Here is a 17,896-nt window from a genome sequence, read left to right on the forward strand (position 1 = left end):
TCCCAAAACAAACAAATCTATTAATTATTACTAAAATAGAACGGCTGAGCACCACCCCCCCCCCCCAACACCCCTCTCTTCCCCCTCCCCTTCCCCCTCTATTTCTACCCTAACCTTGGCATACAATGGTATAAATCTTCTATAAAGATGATCTAATTTAGTCTTCCATTTTTGTTAGTTATTTGTAAGAAATGATGGATATATGATGGCCTGTGTATAATCCTGCTAGTAGGTGTAGTAGCTATATAATATGCCACAGAGTACCGGTATTCATTCACTGAAGAATTATAGAGATTGGCTTGCAAATTTCAAATAAATTGTTTAATCATGCTGCAGTTCACCCACTCATTAGTTCAAATATGCACACAGTTGAATTGTAGAAACCCTAAATTTAGTTTGGATCTGAGCCCCATCTATCTGTTCAAAACTTCAAATTCTGAACAGTTCTGTATTCGTATCTTTCCGGAGTTTGTTTTCACTAGAAGCATTCTAGTTCAGCTTTAAGAGTGTGATGTTCTCTAAGATTCTTGCTATTAATTTTTTTTCAAAAAGAACTGTAGCTCTATATCTGTTTACCTCCTTGCTTACGAAATCAAAATCATTGCTTGTGATAGAATAATATTTTATTGACTGAAATCATGTTTATATTAGGTTCCAGAGGACATCTTATGCTGATAAAGAATTAATGATATGCTTCTTGTTGTATTATTTACCAATTACCACCTAGGGTTTTGTATTATGTGATATAACTTTTAGGGTTGGAATGCTATGCTGCACAAAAAAGATTAATGGATACAGAGACTTGCAAATTGAAACAATGCTTTAGAATAGCTATAAACACAGAACAAAGTTCCATTCAGCAATAAATATTGTATATAAGCTACATTCAGCAATAAATATAGTATATAATGCGCAAATGATATAAAAGTGACAGTTGTCTTATTATGGCTAGTAGTTTCACTTGATAAACACATATTCAAGTTTCAGTTTGTCAAGAGAAAGCTTGCCATCCTTCATGGCATCAAATTTATTACCACTTGCCTCTCACGTTCTTGTTTTCTCATCGTTGTGTAAATTAACCAGATCTTAAGCTTATTTTGGAGTCAATTCATTTCTTTTGAAGTTTTGAGTGAGAGAATTAAAGAAAATTCACTCCAATAGCTTTTACAACATGAGGAGGAACTTTGTCCAAGAGCTTTCTCCATCTCATGTCCATATCTATTAGTAGCCTTTTGGACCCTTCTCATTTCCTTTATCCCTTAGTTCCGATTTCCAAGCATATGGCTCCTAAACCTTTTATATGTTGCTTGATAAGAACCACCATTAAGATAACAAATCCGCTACGCATTGTTTTGCCTTTTCTGCTGGTGAAGAGTCCAAAGAGACCATATTATAAATCTTTTATTGTTTTCTTGCTGGTAGAATGCAACTGATGATAGAGTGGCTAGCATTGTAGGTTGTTGGCCTGTCTGAAGGTTAATAGCACCCCAGCCCCCCTACATTTGCAAAATTTGGAAGCAAAGATCCAAAGGAGATCTTTTAATATAGTTCTTCATAGGTAATTTCTGCACTATTAGATTCAAGAATAGCCATAGCAAGTAATCAATCAACACACAAAGTCCAAAACTATTCAGTCACCATAAAAAAAATAAATCAATAAATAAATAAATAAACAAAAAATAAAAAAATAAAAAAATGAGGGTAGCACATAGTAGTAGAGAGAGAAAAACAGAATTAGGAATGGAAGAAACCTATTAAGCACTAATAGAGAAAATAGAGAAAAAATTTAATATAATGTTAATTTAAAAAGTAGTCATAGAAAATTACCGTGCATGACACGGGACCTAACCCAGTCAATCTATAAATATTACTAAGATAACAACCGCTTACATCATTTCTTCTTCAAATTTTACACATGTCAGGTTGTGATAAAAAAATTTCCCACCTAAATCAATTGCTGACATTATCATATTCTTATATTTCTTTTAACCTTAGATTATCATATTGTATATATTATAAATTATCTATTACTCTAATACTACATTGGAGTTTTTTTATTATTATTTTTTTTGTCATTAATTTGCCTAGAAAATTCTATATTTTTATTTATTAATATAATTTTTTTTATGCTATTATTATAAATTTTTTTGTGACAACAAGAAAAAGGGATTTCATTAATAAAATATAGCTAAATGGCACTTACATATAATACCTAAGAAATCAAGAATTTCAACACAAGTACACACCTTAAAACTAAATATATCATAGATTTGATTAACAATCGCCTTAATAAAAAACTTCATCTTAAGCAATACAATATGTGAGTTCGCGCTAATTCGGCTTGAAATCCACTAATGCGTGGTCGTTTAAGTGAAAATACTCACGTGGTCCCCCGGATTCTTATAGAGATTATGAAACCCTAGATCTTCAATTTTTGCCATACCCCATACAAACATAAAAAGAAAATAAATTCCAGAGAAAAATCATCATCACAAGGATGAGAATTATTTATAAAAAGCAATAATTAAAAGGTTTTTGGGAGCTAACACCAGCGGAAGCCCCTACAAAGATTCACAACTGAGACCAAGAGGAAAGAGATGGTAGAGATGGAGAGAAAAGGGAGAATAGAGAAGGAAAACCTTCAAAAAAAATTGAAAAAACCTAGCAATGGAGGCTAGGAAAACCCTCCCAAGGGAGAACCCTAGAGGGAATAAAAAAAACCCTCCCAAGGAGAAAACCTAGTTTTATTGTAAATAATAATTAATCGTATCTATTATTATAATTGACTATTGTGTTATACTGTTATACTTCGTATTTCTCTAGAAACTTCTATATTTCAAGTATCAATAATTTACAAAATCGAGTATGGTTCGGGTATTATCTAGTAATAACTATATACTAAAAGACACATCAGCAATGACACATGTCATTTTCTGGTGTGTCGTTAAAATAATTTCATGACACGAGACCTAACCTACTGTCCATATGTCGCTCTCATAATAAAAAATTTCCCCCCTAAATGCAAGGATGATGTCATTTTTTTTTTGGAGCTACTATATTTAACAATTTTGAAATTTAAATATTACAAGCTTCTACATTACAACTACTATCTATCAATTTATCCTAAAAAAACCTGAAACAATTGTAAATAGCACACTAATAAATGGACTCCTACATTGAAATATGTATTAAGCGCCGTTGAACATGTACTTTATCATAAGTTTGATGAAAATCTAAAATTTTAAAATTACAAATATTTTTGTACATGGTACATAATTCTTATTTATATTTATCTATTTTTTTTAAAAATGTACAAATTATAAAATTAAATTTTATATAAACGTGCACTGCACGGGTTCTAACCTAGTTTCATAACATGCCATAGTAATAAAGAAAACAGTAATAAAGAAAATGTATGCAACATTTATGTGCAATCATCCTATCAATTAATTAAACACACAAAAAAAAAAAAAAAAAAAAATAGTGCATCATAAAGAATCTAGTAATTTTATGAAAATCATGTATAATACACATGCTGATGTCATATTAAAATAATTGAAAGTAAACTATTTTTAGACAGAAGTTTATATTTTTTGAAAAATAAAAAATAAAAAATTAATGAGTTACAAAAAAAAAAAATCTGCAAAGGTAATTTTCTATTTTCCTAGAAATCAAATAGAGGGCAGTGAAAAGGTCACAAACACTTTACCAGGTTGACCCATGAACCACCTTCCCTCAAGATATTTGTCAAGTCAGGGTGCATATATGTATATGTAGAGAGGTCCTCCTTAAATTCCAAGAAGCAAGTCTATGTACCAAAAGATCGGGGCCTTTGGGGCTATATAGGTTCCGTATGCTTTGTTTCCAGACAATGTCAAATTAAAATTGCAAACTGAGGCTTGACTTTCTATCCCAACCCCCCTTTTCATATCATTCTCTACATCTATTCAGGTTGAACTATCTGCAAACAAACATGACTAACACCATTCTTCATGACGTGTTCGGATCATCCCCTCCCCCATTACCCCAGCCCATGAGTTCAAAGCTACTAGAAAAAACTTGTAATTACTTGAAAGCTATAGAGAATTATAATACGAATTGAATTACAAGGTAAACAATTGTTTTAGACAGCCTTATGGTTTCAAAGTTAAAGGATAGTTTCCCTCCTATCTAAAGTGCACGTGTATAATAGGTGCTAAACAAAAATCTAAATGTTTAGGATGCATCACAATATGAGGTATAGATTACATTGAATGATTTATGTCTTCGTCAAGTGTAATTACTAGATATTTAAGGATCATTATTATGGAGATAATTAATTAGTTCAATCTTTTGGGTCGTCATTGTCTGTTGCTAAATATGATAAATGATCAAATAGTCACAAGCCAAATAAAATGGATCATCTAAGGTCACACACAAGGGTTGTGGATTGAACAAAGTATGAAGCCCATTCATGGGCCTCATGAGGTAATGACAAGCCACATAAGCAGTAAGGCTAGAGTAGTTTGGATTAGGTTAGGAGTTTGGGCCTCACATGGGCTCTAATTATACATGAGATATATAAATAAAGACCTTGCCTAGGTTATGCATACAAGACACTATTAACCTAAGCAGTAGATCCAGTGGCGCACGGTGGTGGTGGTGGTTCGTGGATCGTTCATTCCTCTCCTCTCCGTAGAAGGTTGATTGAAGGGTTCAATCACAACTAACTAGCATCAGTGTTCAATCCTTGCCCGTGGACCAAGTAGAGGAATCACGATTGGGTTTTTATTCTCCTTATGTTCTTGCTCGATCACTCGTGGAATCACGCTTCAAAGGTATAATTATGTGTTCTTTGTGTGTTATGCATAGATCTTGTGATTAGATGCTTATAAATACGATTCATGCAATTCCGCTTATAGTATCTAAAGTCCTACAGTGGTATAAGTAGCCTCTTGCATTTACACATATTGATCATAATTCTTCGTTGTCCACAAATTTTAATTCAATTAAGAGGGAGAATAATTTAATAATGGGTTAATTATTATTTTAAATGGTGATTTAACATATGGAATCATTAAAGATGTTTAATTTGCTCATTCTTTTCCTAAAATTTGGACCGATTTTGCCCTATTTGGTTCGAAATTTTCGACCCCCCAAACCCTAGTTCGAAATTTTCGAAACCCTAAACCCTAAGTTTGGATTTTGTGTTTTGTGTTTTGAATAATTTCAATAATTCCTAGTTTCATGAATTAAATTTAATCTATTTGATTTCATGTATAAATTGTGAATTTTGCATGATCAATGATTTAATTTAAGTGTTAAATTGAATTGGGAATTATTTTCATGAAGAACCCTAATTTTAAAATTGAATGTGATTTAATTTTAAAAACTTGGACCAATTTAATTTATTTTAGCAAGAGTTGTTTTTAATTAAATTAAAACTTTCAAAAAAAAATGTTTTTGTGGCGACAGCCACGGCTGGGTGGCGCAGCCACGGTGGCTGCCGCCGATGTTGGACCAAGAGGGAGGGAAGGAAGAAGAAGCAGGTCCGGCAAAAGATGGGAGCAGTAGCAGCACCGTGCAACGGTTGCACTGCACGGCACTGCTACTGTTGTTGTTTAGGAATGGCAACGGATCGGATTCGGGTCGGATGTGGCTAAATCCGAATCTGATCCGTTTAGTAAGCGGACCCTGGACTCGGATCCGAATCTGAAAAATCCGAATCCGAGTCCGATCCGACTCGTAATTTTCGGATCTGAATCCGATCCGTGTATTTGGACCTCCGAAATGATCCGAATTTTTTTTTTATTTTTTTTATTGTAATGTGTGATATTCCTATAATTGCTTGTATTATCATACCGAGTAAAGTATAAACATAACATATTTAAATTATGAACTAAGATACATAACAAATTTTTGCTACAAAACAAGCAATCAATTGTCCCAAGTTATAAAGCATATGCTCATACTCTCGGACTCGGACTTGGGTCGGACTTTGCGTAGAGTACAAGTTCGATCCGTCTCCTATTCAGATTCGGATCTATTTTATCGGATTTGAAGTCGGACTAATTTTAGACGAATTCGAATCGGATTGAATTGCCATCCCTACTGAGTGCTGTGCAGCATACACCGTACATGTGTACGTCCACCGTGGCTAACTCCGGCTAGCCACACCATGGTGGCTGGCGCGAATTTCAAAAAAAAATTTATTTTAAAATTCAAAATCAGATTTTATTTTGAAAAAGATAAGCTTTCAAAATTAAAGTTGTTAATTTTGATAAGTTTGTTAGGATATTTTGAGCAAGATTCTATATGTATAATAATTGATTTAATAATGTGATTATCCCATAATTATTTTAGGAGATAATTGATTTAAAATTATGTGATTGGCTAGTAATTAGGATAGAATCTCCTAAGTTTGTTAGGATAATCTCTAGAGATAAATATGATTTATCCTTTAAGATTAAAGTAAGATTTGACTATCTCATGCCTTATTTATTATATATGATATTCTAAAGATGACCATGAATAATATATGATATTATCTAATTACAAATTAAAATATGAGATATTTTGGTACCATGTTTCCTTAATTATGAACATTCGATGTTATAGTTTAGGCGAGCATGTTTACGTGGTATTTATAATGTGGCAGTTTAATAATATATGATATTATGTTGATATATAATGACTAGTATGGCCCAGTAGATTACTAAATATGATCTGCGCATTGTGACGTATATTTGTAATCTAAGTACAGTTTGCGTACCGTTTAGTATCTTTGTAATTTATTTTATTTTATTTAAGTAGTAGTAAATAAAATAGAGTAGAATTACAGGTTGCAGTTAATCCAAGAAACCCATGAAGTGAATGCCCAAAGGAGCGGGGTGGATGAGATCCATGAAGGTTCAAGTGGGAGCTTTTGCTTTATTGATTTTCTTAGGATTAGGGGCCATACTATGTCTTGTTTATTTATGCATTAGTAGATTATGCATGCTAGGTTTTATTTATGTTGATGATGATGCTCTAGAGTTCACCATAATAATCACAACATAATAAATCTTGGTCCCGGTAATATTGAGATTGCTTTTCCAATTAAAAACCCAACAACCCTTTGATAATTAATGATGGGTCATGCCAAAGTTGGGTGTCATTTTTTATCTTAGGTAACTTAGGGTAAATCAAGTTTTACAATTTTATTTGGTTGTGCTCAACAAGGTTACCTAAAGCGTTTAGAAGCTTGAAGCAAAGGGTAATTATTAAACATGAGATGGTTTATTATTCAACTAAGAGTTGCACGAGTTGCAATCAGTAAAGAGTTTACTTGCCTTGAAAATGTAATGGTTGATGGTAGGGCCAAAGTCCGATCAATTATTACAAAAATAAAGGATCTTGGAATCACTTAATTCATTTGGGATCATTTAATATTGAATAAAGTGTTAAAGTTGCCTATGATTTTAATTTAGGTGCTTTATAGATAAACATAGTTGAATTTTGCGTCTATTAGTAAGTGATATATATATTCTAGTTTTATGATTATATAATCTCCTCGATTGAAAATAAAAGTTGAGAAACTTTCTCAAAAGGTTAAAAGATAATCCATATACCTATATTCCAATTTTGCTAAGATGGTTCTAAAAGTAAGTTTTAGAAACCCATGTCACATGTCTAAGGTTGGTTTTCTTCAACTCAAAAGTGTTTGAGTAAAATGCCAACACCATCTTCATTTTGAAAAGTATTTCAAAGGATATAATGAGATGGGAGGTACGAACTCTCTAAAAGACAAGTATGGAATTCCAATAAAATCTCTTATCTTCAATGTGATTGAATATAAGAAAGTGATTGGAAGTCTCTATGATCAAAAGTTGATCAAATGACATTATTCTTCATCTATTTCATATGGAGTTAAATAGTTGATTAAACTCTAATATGAATAATGATTGAATAGACTTAGCAAAATCATGAAAAGTGCTTAAAGAAGTGAAGTAAAATAATATTTTTAACCTAAGAGAAATGTTTTAGGTGGCTCAAAAGGAAAAGGTTTAAGAAATATATGGTGATAACATTAGGGGATTATAGGCTAAGAAATACAAACAAATTGCTACCTCTAAGGCCTAAAACTACTTATATGCTAAAAGCTGTTATGAACGACAAAAATTTCAAATTGAATGGACTAATTTCAATTGATTAGAAACTACCTCATACAGTTGGAAGGTAATTTAAAATAATGGAAATGTTCCAATTTAAGAAGTATATTTTAGTAATTGATTTAGCATATTACTACTTCTTGGACATACGATGTCATGTTTAGTTCTCTCATTGAGATTGTGGTTGAACTAAAAGAAGAAGTATGGCTAAGGGAGAAATAAATTTACAAGTTTAGAAGCAAATGTTGTTACTTCACAAGTAGAATCTACAAGTTTAGAAGCAAAAGTTGTAACTTTACAAGTAGAACTCACATTTCACCTTACCTAGTAATTGGTTAAATAAATGTTATTTATTATTGTCATTATCAAAACAACATTCAATGTTTTTTTGATGACTTAGCATTGAAGATTCAAAAAAACATGGAGTAAATGTTATTCTATGCTTTATTGACTCACAATGTGTTTTGGAATAGCGAGCTAAATAGGTTAAGACTTCTATATGGTAGATATAGATAAACCAGTTCAATATATATATATATATATATATATATATATATATATATATATATATATATATATATATATATTGTCTCTAAAATGTTAATTGATTCAAATGAAAATGAACATTGCATACGGAAGATCCAAAGGGATGAACTTTCGATATCATTAGATTATGAATCTATCGATATATGCAAATATCATTCTAATTTGAAAATTTTGACAAATCATCCTTTAGAGAAATGATGACGTGAACTCAAGGTCCAATACATATCGATGTAAGAAAAACTAAGGTTCAAAGGCTAGAGACGAACAATGAAACTTGATTTGTGATACGATCACTTGTGCTTAGTGAAGCATAATTCTGAGAGTTTTGAAAAGTTCAAAAGTCAAGTATGAAGTTCAGAATCAACTTGAAAAAATAATAAATACATTACAATATGATTGTAATGGTGAAAGTTTGAGTCAAGACATTCACTTGGCAGTATATATTCAAAGTATTGCAATTTGATTGTAATAATGTGAATTTAAGCCAAGACCTTGATAAACATCCAAGAGTTGTGAAATCGTTTTACAACAAACTCCGAAAGAAAATCTGTGAAGTGTCTATGGAAGGAGCTATCAATCTATATATGAGATATATTTTGATAATGGATGAAAATTACCTATCTTCCAACCATTATTCAAGGGATATACTTTTAAGATGAGCTACAATACTAAACAAAACTACATATGTTAAATCAAAATGTAGCAAAGGCTTCATATGTGATATGGATAAGAAAAGTTCTTATAAAGTCTTACTACAAAGCAAGGAATAAAAGTTGTAATTAAATCGTTTAATGCATGTACGATTCCTATACAGAGCACGAGGTACTACTACACAAGTTATACTTAGCACAAAATGTTTGTTGCTCAAGTAGATGCCCTTCTGGAAAGGATGTCATTTCCAAAAGGTCAAGTGGGAGTAGTGTAAATCTTGAAAGAGTTTCGAGAAAAGCAACAAACAAACATGGTTTAAACCATGGTTGGTTCACCCCATGCCAATGTGCCTCTTCAAAAAGGCAAGTGAGAGTATATGAATCTCGAAAGAGTTCGAGAGCCTCAAAGGCATTCGAGAAAAGTTAGTTCGAGAATCTCGAAGAAATTCGAGAAGTAATCGAATAAAAGCAGCAATATGAGCATGATTCACCTCATGTTATAAATGACAACGCGTGGTCTCATTAAGCGTAATGGGAATCATAACCATGTGTCGAAGGTAGCACATTCCAAGTGCACAACCTCTATTGTCGTTTCTCATTGAAAATTAAACAAAGTTGTTGTATAAGTTTCAATTGTTGCATAAAAACCCACAATAATGCTAGTATGTGTAAAACTTAGCCAAAGAAATATGATTTCACATTTACTAAGAGTTCTAAATGTTGATTTTGGAACATAATGATTATGCAAGTAATAAAGATGATTTGACAAGTTATAACTTCAAGTGGTTTAAAAACCATGGAAATCTGAAATAGATTCTAAGTCTGTAAGCAAGTATATGACACTTAATTAATTTGCCTAATTGGGTAAGACTCATTATAAGCAAAACGGACAAGAAAGAAAAATGTTTTCTAACCAAAGCAAAGACTTATTAAATGATTCAACGAATTCATAGTATGATTATGATAAAGCCTTTACATTAGTTATGTTGCCAAGATCTATTAAAGATTTTTGAGGGATTTATACCTTATGAGATTTGGTAGATGGATTTCAAAAAACGCTTTCTCGAAATGGTTCGTGAAAGAATATTTGTATATGATACAGTCATAATGGTTTTGAAAATCCAATAATCCTAAGGATGCATAAAAGATCTTTAATGGATTGAAGTTAGCATCATGGAGTTATTGTTCTTAATTTTTGTGAGTTAATCAAATTGTTTGATATACTCATAAAATGAAGGAAAGATCTTGTGTATACAAGATGTTTAGTGGGAGCTATACAGTCTTCTTAGTCTAGTACAAAGAGCGATTGTTCGATGCTTAAAGGGTCAAGCGATGGCTAATGCGTTTTGTATGAAAAACCTTACAGAGAAAGATGAGTACATTTGGGATTCAAGATCTACAGAGATAGGTCTGAAAGGATGTTTAAGCTTTATAAAATATAGAAGTTGCAAAATTAATGTTTATGAGAATGTCTCATGAATTGTAATAACTAAACTATTTTAATAGCCTAAAGACACAAAAGGCTTATATTTGAAATTAACATGATGGTGGATGGTTTTGATTGTGTGTTAGGGAGCCACAATTGCAAAATCATCAGTCATGTTTCCCTATGTTTATCAATTGAAACAAAGTTTCAATCTTATTTAATCATGGTTTAGTATTAAATAAAAAGTCCAAAATAATTATGAAATTAATGGGATCATCAAATACGTAATTTGGTGAATGAAACCCCACAGGTGAACTAAATTCATAAATTATTTAAGTTCCTAGTTCGAAAACATTAAATGGGACATAAATGATTTCAATAAATGGACTAGCATTTAAGATTGATTGGATAACACAGTTTCATGGGCTATAGGGGCATATAGATGCTCGGTCAATCACATGGGTATGCATGAATAATGCATGATCAAATTAAACTATTGACCTACTTTGAAGTTCAAGTATAGAGCTTCCAGATATATTAGTGGATTCCTTTGACATGAGTGGAACACTGATTTCATTCAATGATTGATTTAACTGTGGTACACCCAAACGTCATTCCGTAAAATGGGACTATAAAAGGTGTTTCCTTGTTAATTCAAAAGTTGAGTGGGAGCTTTGGTTGCCACAAGATTGGATTGAGTCTACCTATTTAATTAGGAATGTATCATGGCCTCTTGAAGAGGGAGAATTCAGAAAATGCATGGTCGTGCTCAAATGGATTACATAATAATCATTTTTTTTGTAATTCTAACTCAGTTTTCAAGAAATGATTTAAAAATTAATATGATCTCGACATGAGATGCAATCATATTATCAAATCGACACACATTGACTTAAGGAATTTGAATATTGCACAGTTGTTCAAACAAGTGGAAGATTGAAGGATTTATGTCTTCGTCAAGTGCAATTATTAGATATATCAAAGATCATTATTATGGAGATAATTAGTTCATTATTTTGGGTCGTTATTGTTTGTTGCTAGATATGATAAATGATATTTGGGCTAGTCAAATAGTCCAAAGCCCAATAGAATGGATCCTATAAGGTCACACACAAGGGTTATGGATTGAACAAAGTATGAAGCCCATTCATGAGCCTCATGAGGTAATGACAAACCACATAAGTAGTAAGGCGAGAGTAGTTTGGATTAGGTTAGGAGTTTAGGCCTCACATGGACTCTAATTATATATGAGATATATAAATAGAGACCTTGCCTAGGTTATGCATACAAGACACAATTAACCTAAGTTGTAGATTGTGAAGCAAGCAACCAAACTCCTTCCCCTCTCTTTCACACCCTTTTCTCTCTCTCTCTCTTCCCCTCTATCTGTACAGTACGGACGCCAGCCCCCTAATGGCGCACGATGGTGGTGGTGGTGGTTCGTGGATCGTTTGTCCCTCTCCTCTCTGTAGAAGGTTGATTGAAGGGTTCAATCACAACTAACTAGCATTAGTGGAGGTTCAATCCTTGCCCGTGGACCAAGTAGTGGAATCACGATTGGGGTTCTTGTTCTCCTTATTGTTCTTGCTTGATCACTCGTGGAATCACACTTCAAAGGTATAATTATGTGTTCTTCGTGTGTTATGCATAGATCTTGTGATTAGATGCTTATGAATACGATTCATGCAATTCCGCTAATAGTATCTAAAGTCCTACATATATTAGTGACTCCAAGTCTCCAACTACACAAACTTACCAAAACATGCATGATCGTGTTATCAAATCAGATCAAATACGCCATTGAAATCCATACCTTTGCAACGATAGCACGTAAGTACGTGGCACGATGAGCTCCAGATGCAGCTGCCCAACCTGCCCCTTTGTTCCTCTTAAGATCCCTTCTAACAGCAGCCATTGCAAGCTCGCTGCTAGTATGTCCAGTAAAACCCCCCTTTTGATTAATACCCCGTTCATCAAATCCAATATTCAATCATTGTTAAAAAAAAAATTTAAAAAATCAATTTCAATCTCAATATGTAGCCAAGAAACTCTAATATCAAGGACCACCATTTGTCAATGATGATGTAGTTTTACTTGGATAGAAGCAACTAAGCTAGAGGGAATGACATGATATGAAGTTGACAAACCGCAACAAGCAAGCAGAACATTAATCATACACCAGATGAAATTATACACCAGAGAAGATTGGTCATCATCACCGCCATTGCTATCACCACCACCACTAATGACAAGATGACAGTGGTAGTAAAGCAACATCAACATTAATACATGAACCCTAAACCAGAAAAGAAAAAGGCTGAGAGGGAGAAAAGCTACCTAGCCATGGATGATCAATAGGTGGTTCCTGCCCGCTTTAGCGTCAAGTCATAGAAACTCTGACATTTTTTCTTCGCCTTATTGAAAAAGAATTCAAATTGTTGGGAATTTGCTTGTTACAAATTTTGAGTGATCGCGCTGTATTAAGAAGAAATCGAAATTGTAAATATATGGCATCAAATCAGAAATTGTGATTCTTAATTAAGTTTAAAATTTTGAACTGCAACAAACCACCACAAATTATATAAGAACAACAAACATCAAAATTGCGCGCTAATAATTTCCTAATAAGAAGATCAAAACTATTAAGATCCAAGGTAAGCAAAATAATTTGAACCACAATACTAATGTATATTTTTTAAAAAAAAAATCGATAATCAAACAAACAATTCACAGTATGAAAAGGAATTCGAAGAGACGAACATAGAAGAAGAAAGATATTACCTCAGAAGTTACTTCAACTGATGGGACAGCTCAGAAGCCGCATCAATGGAGAATTCAGAGTACGTACTTCAAGCCTTCAATGGAGCAGAGAGAAATTACCCCCAAATTCCACAAACCCAATGCCTTATCTGATAATTTCGAGTACATTAGGGTTTACAGGATAATCTATTACTTGTACGAATTTAAGAGAGAGGAAATTGAATATAGTGACTCATTAATTAACGATAAACCCTAGCTTTTAAAATGCGGAATTCGATAATTGAAAAACAAATTACCTTGCAAGATGCTTCAATGGAGGAAAAAGCTCAGAAGTTCCTTTGATGGAGTGAAGTACGTGAGAGAATTACCATCGCCAGTAATTCTGATTCTCATCATGTAATTGAGAATTGGAGATATGGAGGGGAGGAAATTAAGGGAGAAAGAGGAGAGAGGATGCTAGAAATTGAGAGGATGGGAGCAATTTCTGGTATAAAGCACGCAAGGAGATGAAACATCAGAGAAATTCAGGAAAAGGAGGAAGAAAGGACGAGAGTCAGGGCAGCAAAGTAACTTAGACCAAGGACAAGAATGTAATTTCACTGTCTAAGGGCAAATGTGGAATGTTACTGTAGATAGCTATAGTAACACTACAAATTTTATAGGAAATATTAGAAATAATAACCCAACTTTCATGAATTTTGCTACAATAATCCCAACTTTGGATTATTCTGGAATAATCCGAACTTTGGGGTTCCACTTTTTCTTCAATCCCAAATACCGGTTACCGATTGAATGGGTTAATTTTTTTTTTTGCTAAAGTGACACGTGTTGCAACTTAATTGGTTAATAAAAAAAACCATAATAAAAAAAAACCACCCAGCCAATCTGGCAACCCGCACACCCCAGCCACCTCCCTTGCCGGACCGTCGTCCCTCCCCCACCACTAGAGTAGCCGCTACGCGAAACCCCCATGCAACCACCGTCCCCCCTGCCCGAAACCCCCACGCAACCACCAATAAAACCCTTCCCTATTTCAAGAATTTCCAACCGTCACTACTCTCCTTACCCCGAAACCTTAGCGGCTAGGGTTTTCGACGGTGGGGAAGTGGCTGTTGGGGGTTTTCTGGAGTGGGGGAGGGGTTTTTGAGGGAGTTTCGGATGGTTGGAGGGGTTTAAAGGGAGTCCGGTTGTATAGGGCGAAAAACCGAATCGGAAAAGGCGGGGATTGGGGGTGGAGGCTGGTTGCAACACCGGCATAGGGGGACTGGGGGGAAAGCGGCGTAGCATTGGGCCAGGGGAAGGGAGGGGTAGGCGCGGCAGGTGGTGGTGGGGGTTACGGTGGTGAGGCAGTGGAAACGGTTTATGGGTTTTTCTTTTTTTTTTTAATTTTTTTTAATTTTTTGACTATTCAAGACTTGACACGTGTCAAGTGACCTAATATAATAGGTCATTGACTTTGGTTGACCGGTTAGGGGATTGAAGAAAAAGAGGAATCCCCAAAGTTCGGATTATTCCACAATAATCCAAAGTTGGGATTATGGTAGCAAAATTCATGAAAGTTGAGATTATTATTTCCAATTTTTCCTAAAGAATTTAAATAAAATACCCCAAAGATAAAATGAACTATTCCTTAGTTTTTTTTGGGATAAAATCCTGGCCTGAAAATATGAGCTTGGAAAAACTGCAATAATGTTTATTTACCTTAAGTGGTATGATTGCACTATGAATTGTTCACAGTCCCTCGGTCCCTCCTCTCTCTCTCAGTAACAGAATTCACTTTTTTAAAAAAAACTTTGTTCAGCGAAGAAAACTAAGGAAGAAGATGAGTTTCAGAGCTGCTGGTGCTTCTCTAGCCTTCTCTCATGGCGGTATTTCTCTCTCTCCTTTTCATTTCTTCAAGTTTTCCCCCTTTCATTTTTATTCCCGATATTATCCTCATCATTACCCTAATCGTGCTCATACATTTGATAATCGTGACTTGTTTCTCCAATCAGTTACTGAACGATCTAAATTAGGGTTTTCCGATCTTAATTCTCCCCTTTTACTCTTCTATCAAATGGTTAATTTGCGTCCTCTTCCTTCTCTTATCCAATTTACTCAGCTTTTTACTGCCATTTCCAAATTGAAACGCCTTGAACCTCATTCCACCATTATCTCTCTCTTCCGGAAGATTGAATTACTTGGTATTTCACATGATATGCATTCTTTAAGTGTTCTTGCTAATTGCTACTGTCATTTGGGCAGACTTGATTTCGCCTTTTCTCTCCTTGCTAAAAGTCTTAAGCTTGGTTATCCCCTTGATTGTGTCATTTTTAATACCTTAATTAATGGATATGTTCACTGCGATAAGCTACCCCAAGCTGCTCATTTGTTTAATAAAATTATCAAGCTTGGTTTCCAACCCGACTTAATTATGTATAATACTATTGTCAAAGGCCTTTGTAGGATTGGCGACAATGCGTCTGCTCTCGCTTTTCTTAAGAAAATGCAATCTGGATGTCATTTTAAGCCTGACATTGTTATATACAACACTATTATCGATAGTCTTTGCAAGGACAGGTTGTTACAAGAGGCCCTAGACCTGTTCTCCTCCATGAAATCTGAGGGCATTAAACCCGATGTTGTCACTTATACTTCCTTGGTTCGAGGCCTCTACAATTCCGGCTGTGGGGATGACGCTCTGCGTATGCTGACTGAGATGTTAGAGAGCAACATAGCACCTAATCTTCAGACCTACAGCATGCTGGTTGACATGTTTTGTAAAGATGGCTGTGTTGATCAAGCTCAGTCCATTATAAAGCACATGATTGAGAGAGGTGTGCCTCCAGACATCATTACTTACAGTGCATTACTTGATGGTTATTGTTTGCGTGGTCAGATGGAAGATGCAGAGAACCTACTTGATCTCATGGCTGAAAATGGTTGTGAGCCTAACCTTGTAAGTTTCAGCACTATAATTAATGGGTATTGTAAGGCTAAAAACATTGACAAGGCCCTAAACATTTTCCAAGAGATGTTTCGGAAAGGAATAACCCCTAATGTTGTTACCTATAACACTCTTATCGATGGACTCTGCAAAGCCAATAGACTCCCACATGCGCGTAAGTTGTTCGAGGAAATGTTGGCTGCAGGAGTTACTCCAAATGTTGTCACCTATGCTTCGTTGCTTGACTACCTTTGCAAAAGAGCACGACTTGATGAGGCAGTTAAATTACTTGAAGATATGGAGAATAATGGTGTTAAGCCTGGAATTTCTATCTACAGTATCCTGATGAATAACTTGTGTGAGGCTGGACAACTTGAAGATGCAGCAAATTTCTTCTCCGATCTTGTATCAAAGGGTCTGCAACCTGATATTAAAACATACAATATAATGGTCAAAGGCTTCTGCAAGAAAGGGCTCATGAGTGAAGTTGCTCAAGTGTTGAGGATAATGGAGGAAGATGGTTTCCCCCCTGATGATCGAACCTATAATACGCTCATCAGAGGTTATATTCTCGGTAACGACTTACCTAATGCATTATACTATCGTGATATTATGGTTGTCAAGGGATTTAAAGCTGATGCAGACACTTTCTCATTATTTGTTGGGCTCTTGTCATCTGTAAATTTAAGTGACTCGAAGAAGGACCTGCTTCAGAAGTTTATTAATTAAAACGAAATTGATGTGACTTCAAAGAATTTAGACCTTGAGTATTCAAGTGTTGTTCTTAATAGATTGATTTACTATCTTGTTTATTTTCGATGGACACGTGATGCTAATACCTTATTTATCTTGCTGTGACCTCCAGAGTGTAATTTGTGGCTGAAAGTAAGAAGTTGTGAAGCTATGCATTGTCTGTCCCAAGATTTAATGATAATCTGTGCAGACTTTGCATAATGTATTTTTTTTTTTTCTATTTTTTCCTTTTGCTTAACTTATTGTGGTAACATCATAATTTGGTTATATTTGCTGGTATATAGCTTGCGTACTATGATGCTGTTTTGTTTACTCAGACTTAATCAGAATTGGATGAGCTGCTTCTGCTGCAGTCATTATCTCCAAACTGCTGCTACCCTTTTCAAAACTACTGTTGTATCTTCACTTTGTTTTCTAATTAATCTCGGCTATGTATATTGTAGGCTGTAAACTTGAGGCAGCCAATTTTTCGTTACCTTCCTATGTTTATGTTTGCTATAAGCTTGAACTGGTTTACAAAGAGGAGTTCCTCTTTGATGTTGTATATGTTTCCTTTGTGTTTTAAGAAAACTTATGTTTATTTAGTACAAAATAATATAATATGCTATGTTGTGTACCGTAACAAAATCAAATCTCGTTTACATGATTGCTCTACGTGGTTTCTTTAACACACATAGAGCATACAGAACAAATTTGTTTGCTACTT

At 34.2% G+C, this 17,896-nt stretch overlaps 1 protein-coding gene and 1 long non-coding RNA gene across 3 annotated transcripts; one reads left to right on the top strand and one right to left on the bottom strand.

The window, feature by feature from the left end:
* Positions 1-768: 768 nt before the first annotated feature.
* Positions 769-14,065, bottom strand: LOC110736714. Of its 2 annotated transcripts, XR_002514269.1 has the most exons (4): positions 13,808-14,065; positions 13,533-13,660; positions 12,565-13,226; positions 769-1,496 (listed from the first exon to the last, which is right to left on the bottom strand). It is a non-coding gene; the product is annotated as an uncharacterized LOC110736714 (long non-coding RNA). The 2 variants fall into 2 exon arrangements; XR_002514268.1 differs by lacking the exon at positions 769-1,496 and having other exon boundaries at positions 11,664-13,226; positions 13,808-14,056.
* Positions 14,066-15,148: 1,083 nt separating this feature from the next.
* On the top strand, positions 15,149-17,557 carry LOC110736715 (putative pentatricopeptide repeat-containing protein At1g12700, mitochondrial). Its single transcript, XM_021917011.1, has one exon. It carries the CDS (start codon positions 15,334-15,336, stop codon positions 17,164-17,166), a length of 1,833 nt encoding a protein of 610 aa, XP_021772703.1. The 5' UTR covers positions 15,149-15,333; the 3' UTR covers positions 17,167-17,557.
* Positions 17,558-17,896: the final 339 nt, after the last annotated feature.

The sequence above is a fragment of the Chenopodium quinoa genome, unplaced genomic scaffold, assembly GCF_001683475.1.
Source record: "Chenopodium quinoa cultivar QQ74 unplaced genomic scaffold, ASM168347v1, whole genome shotgun sequence".
Taxonomy (NCBI): domain Eukaryota; kingdom Viridiplantae; phylum Streptophyta; class Magnoliopsida; order Caryophyllales; family Amaranthaceae; genus Chenopodium; species Chenopodium quinoa.

What these genes read in the sequence shown, in the direction of transcription:
- LOC110736715 (XM_021917011.1), top strand. Translation starts at nt 15,334, where the DNA reads ATGAGTTTCAGAGCTGCTGGTGCTTCTCTAGCCTTCTCTCATGGCGGT.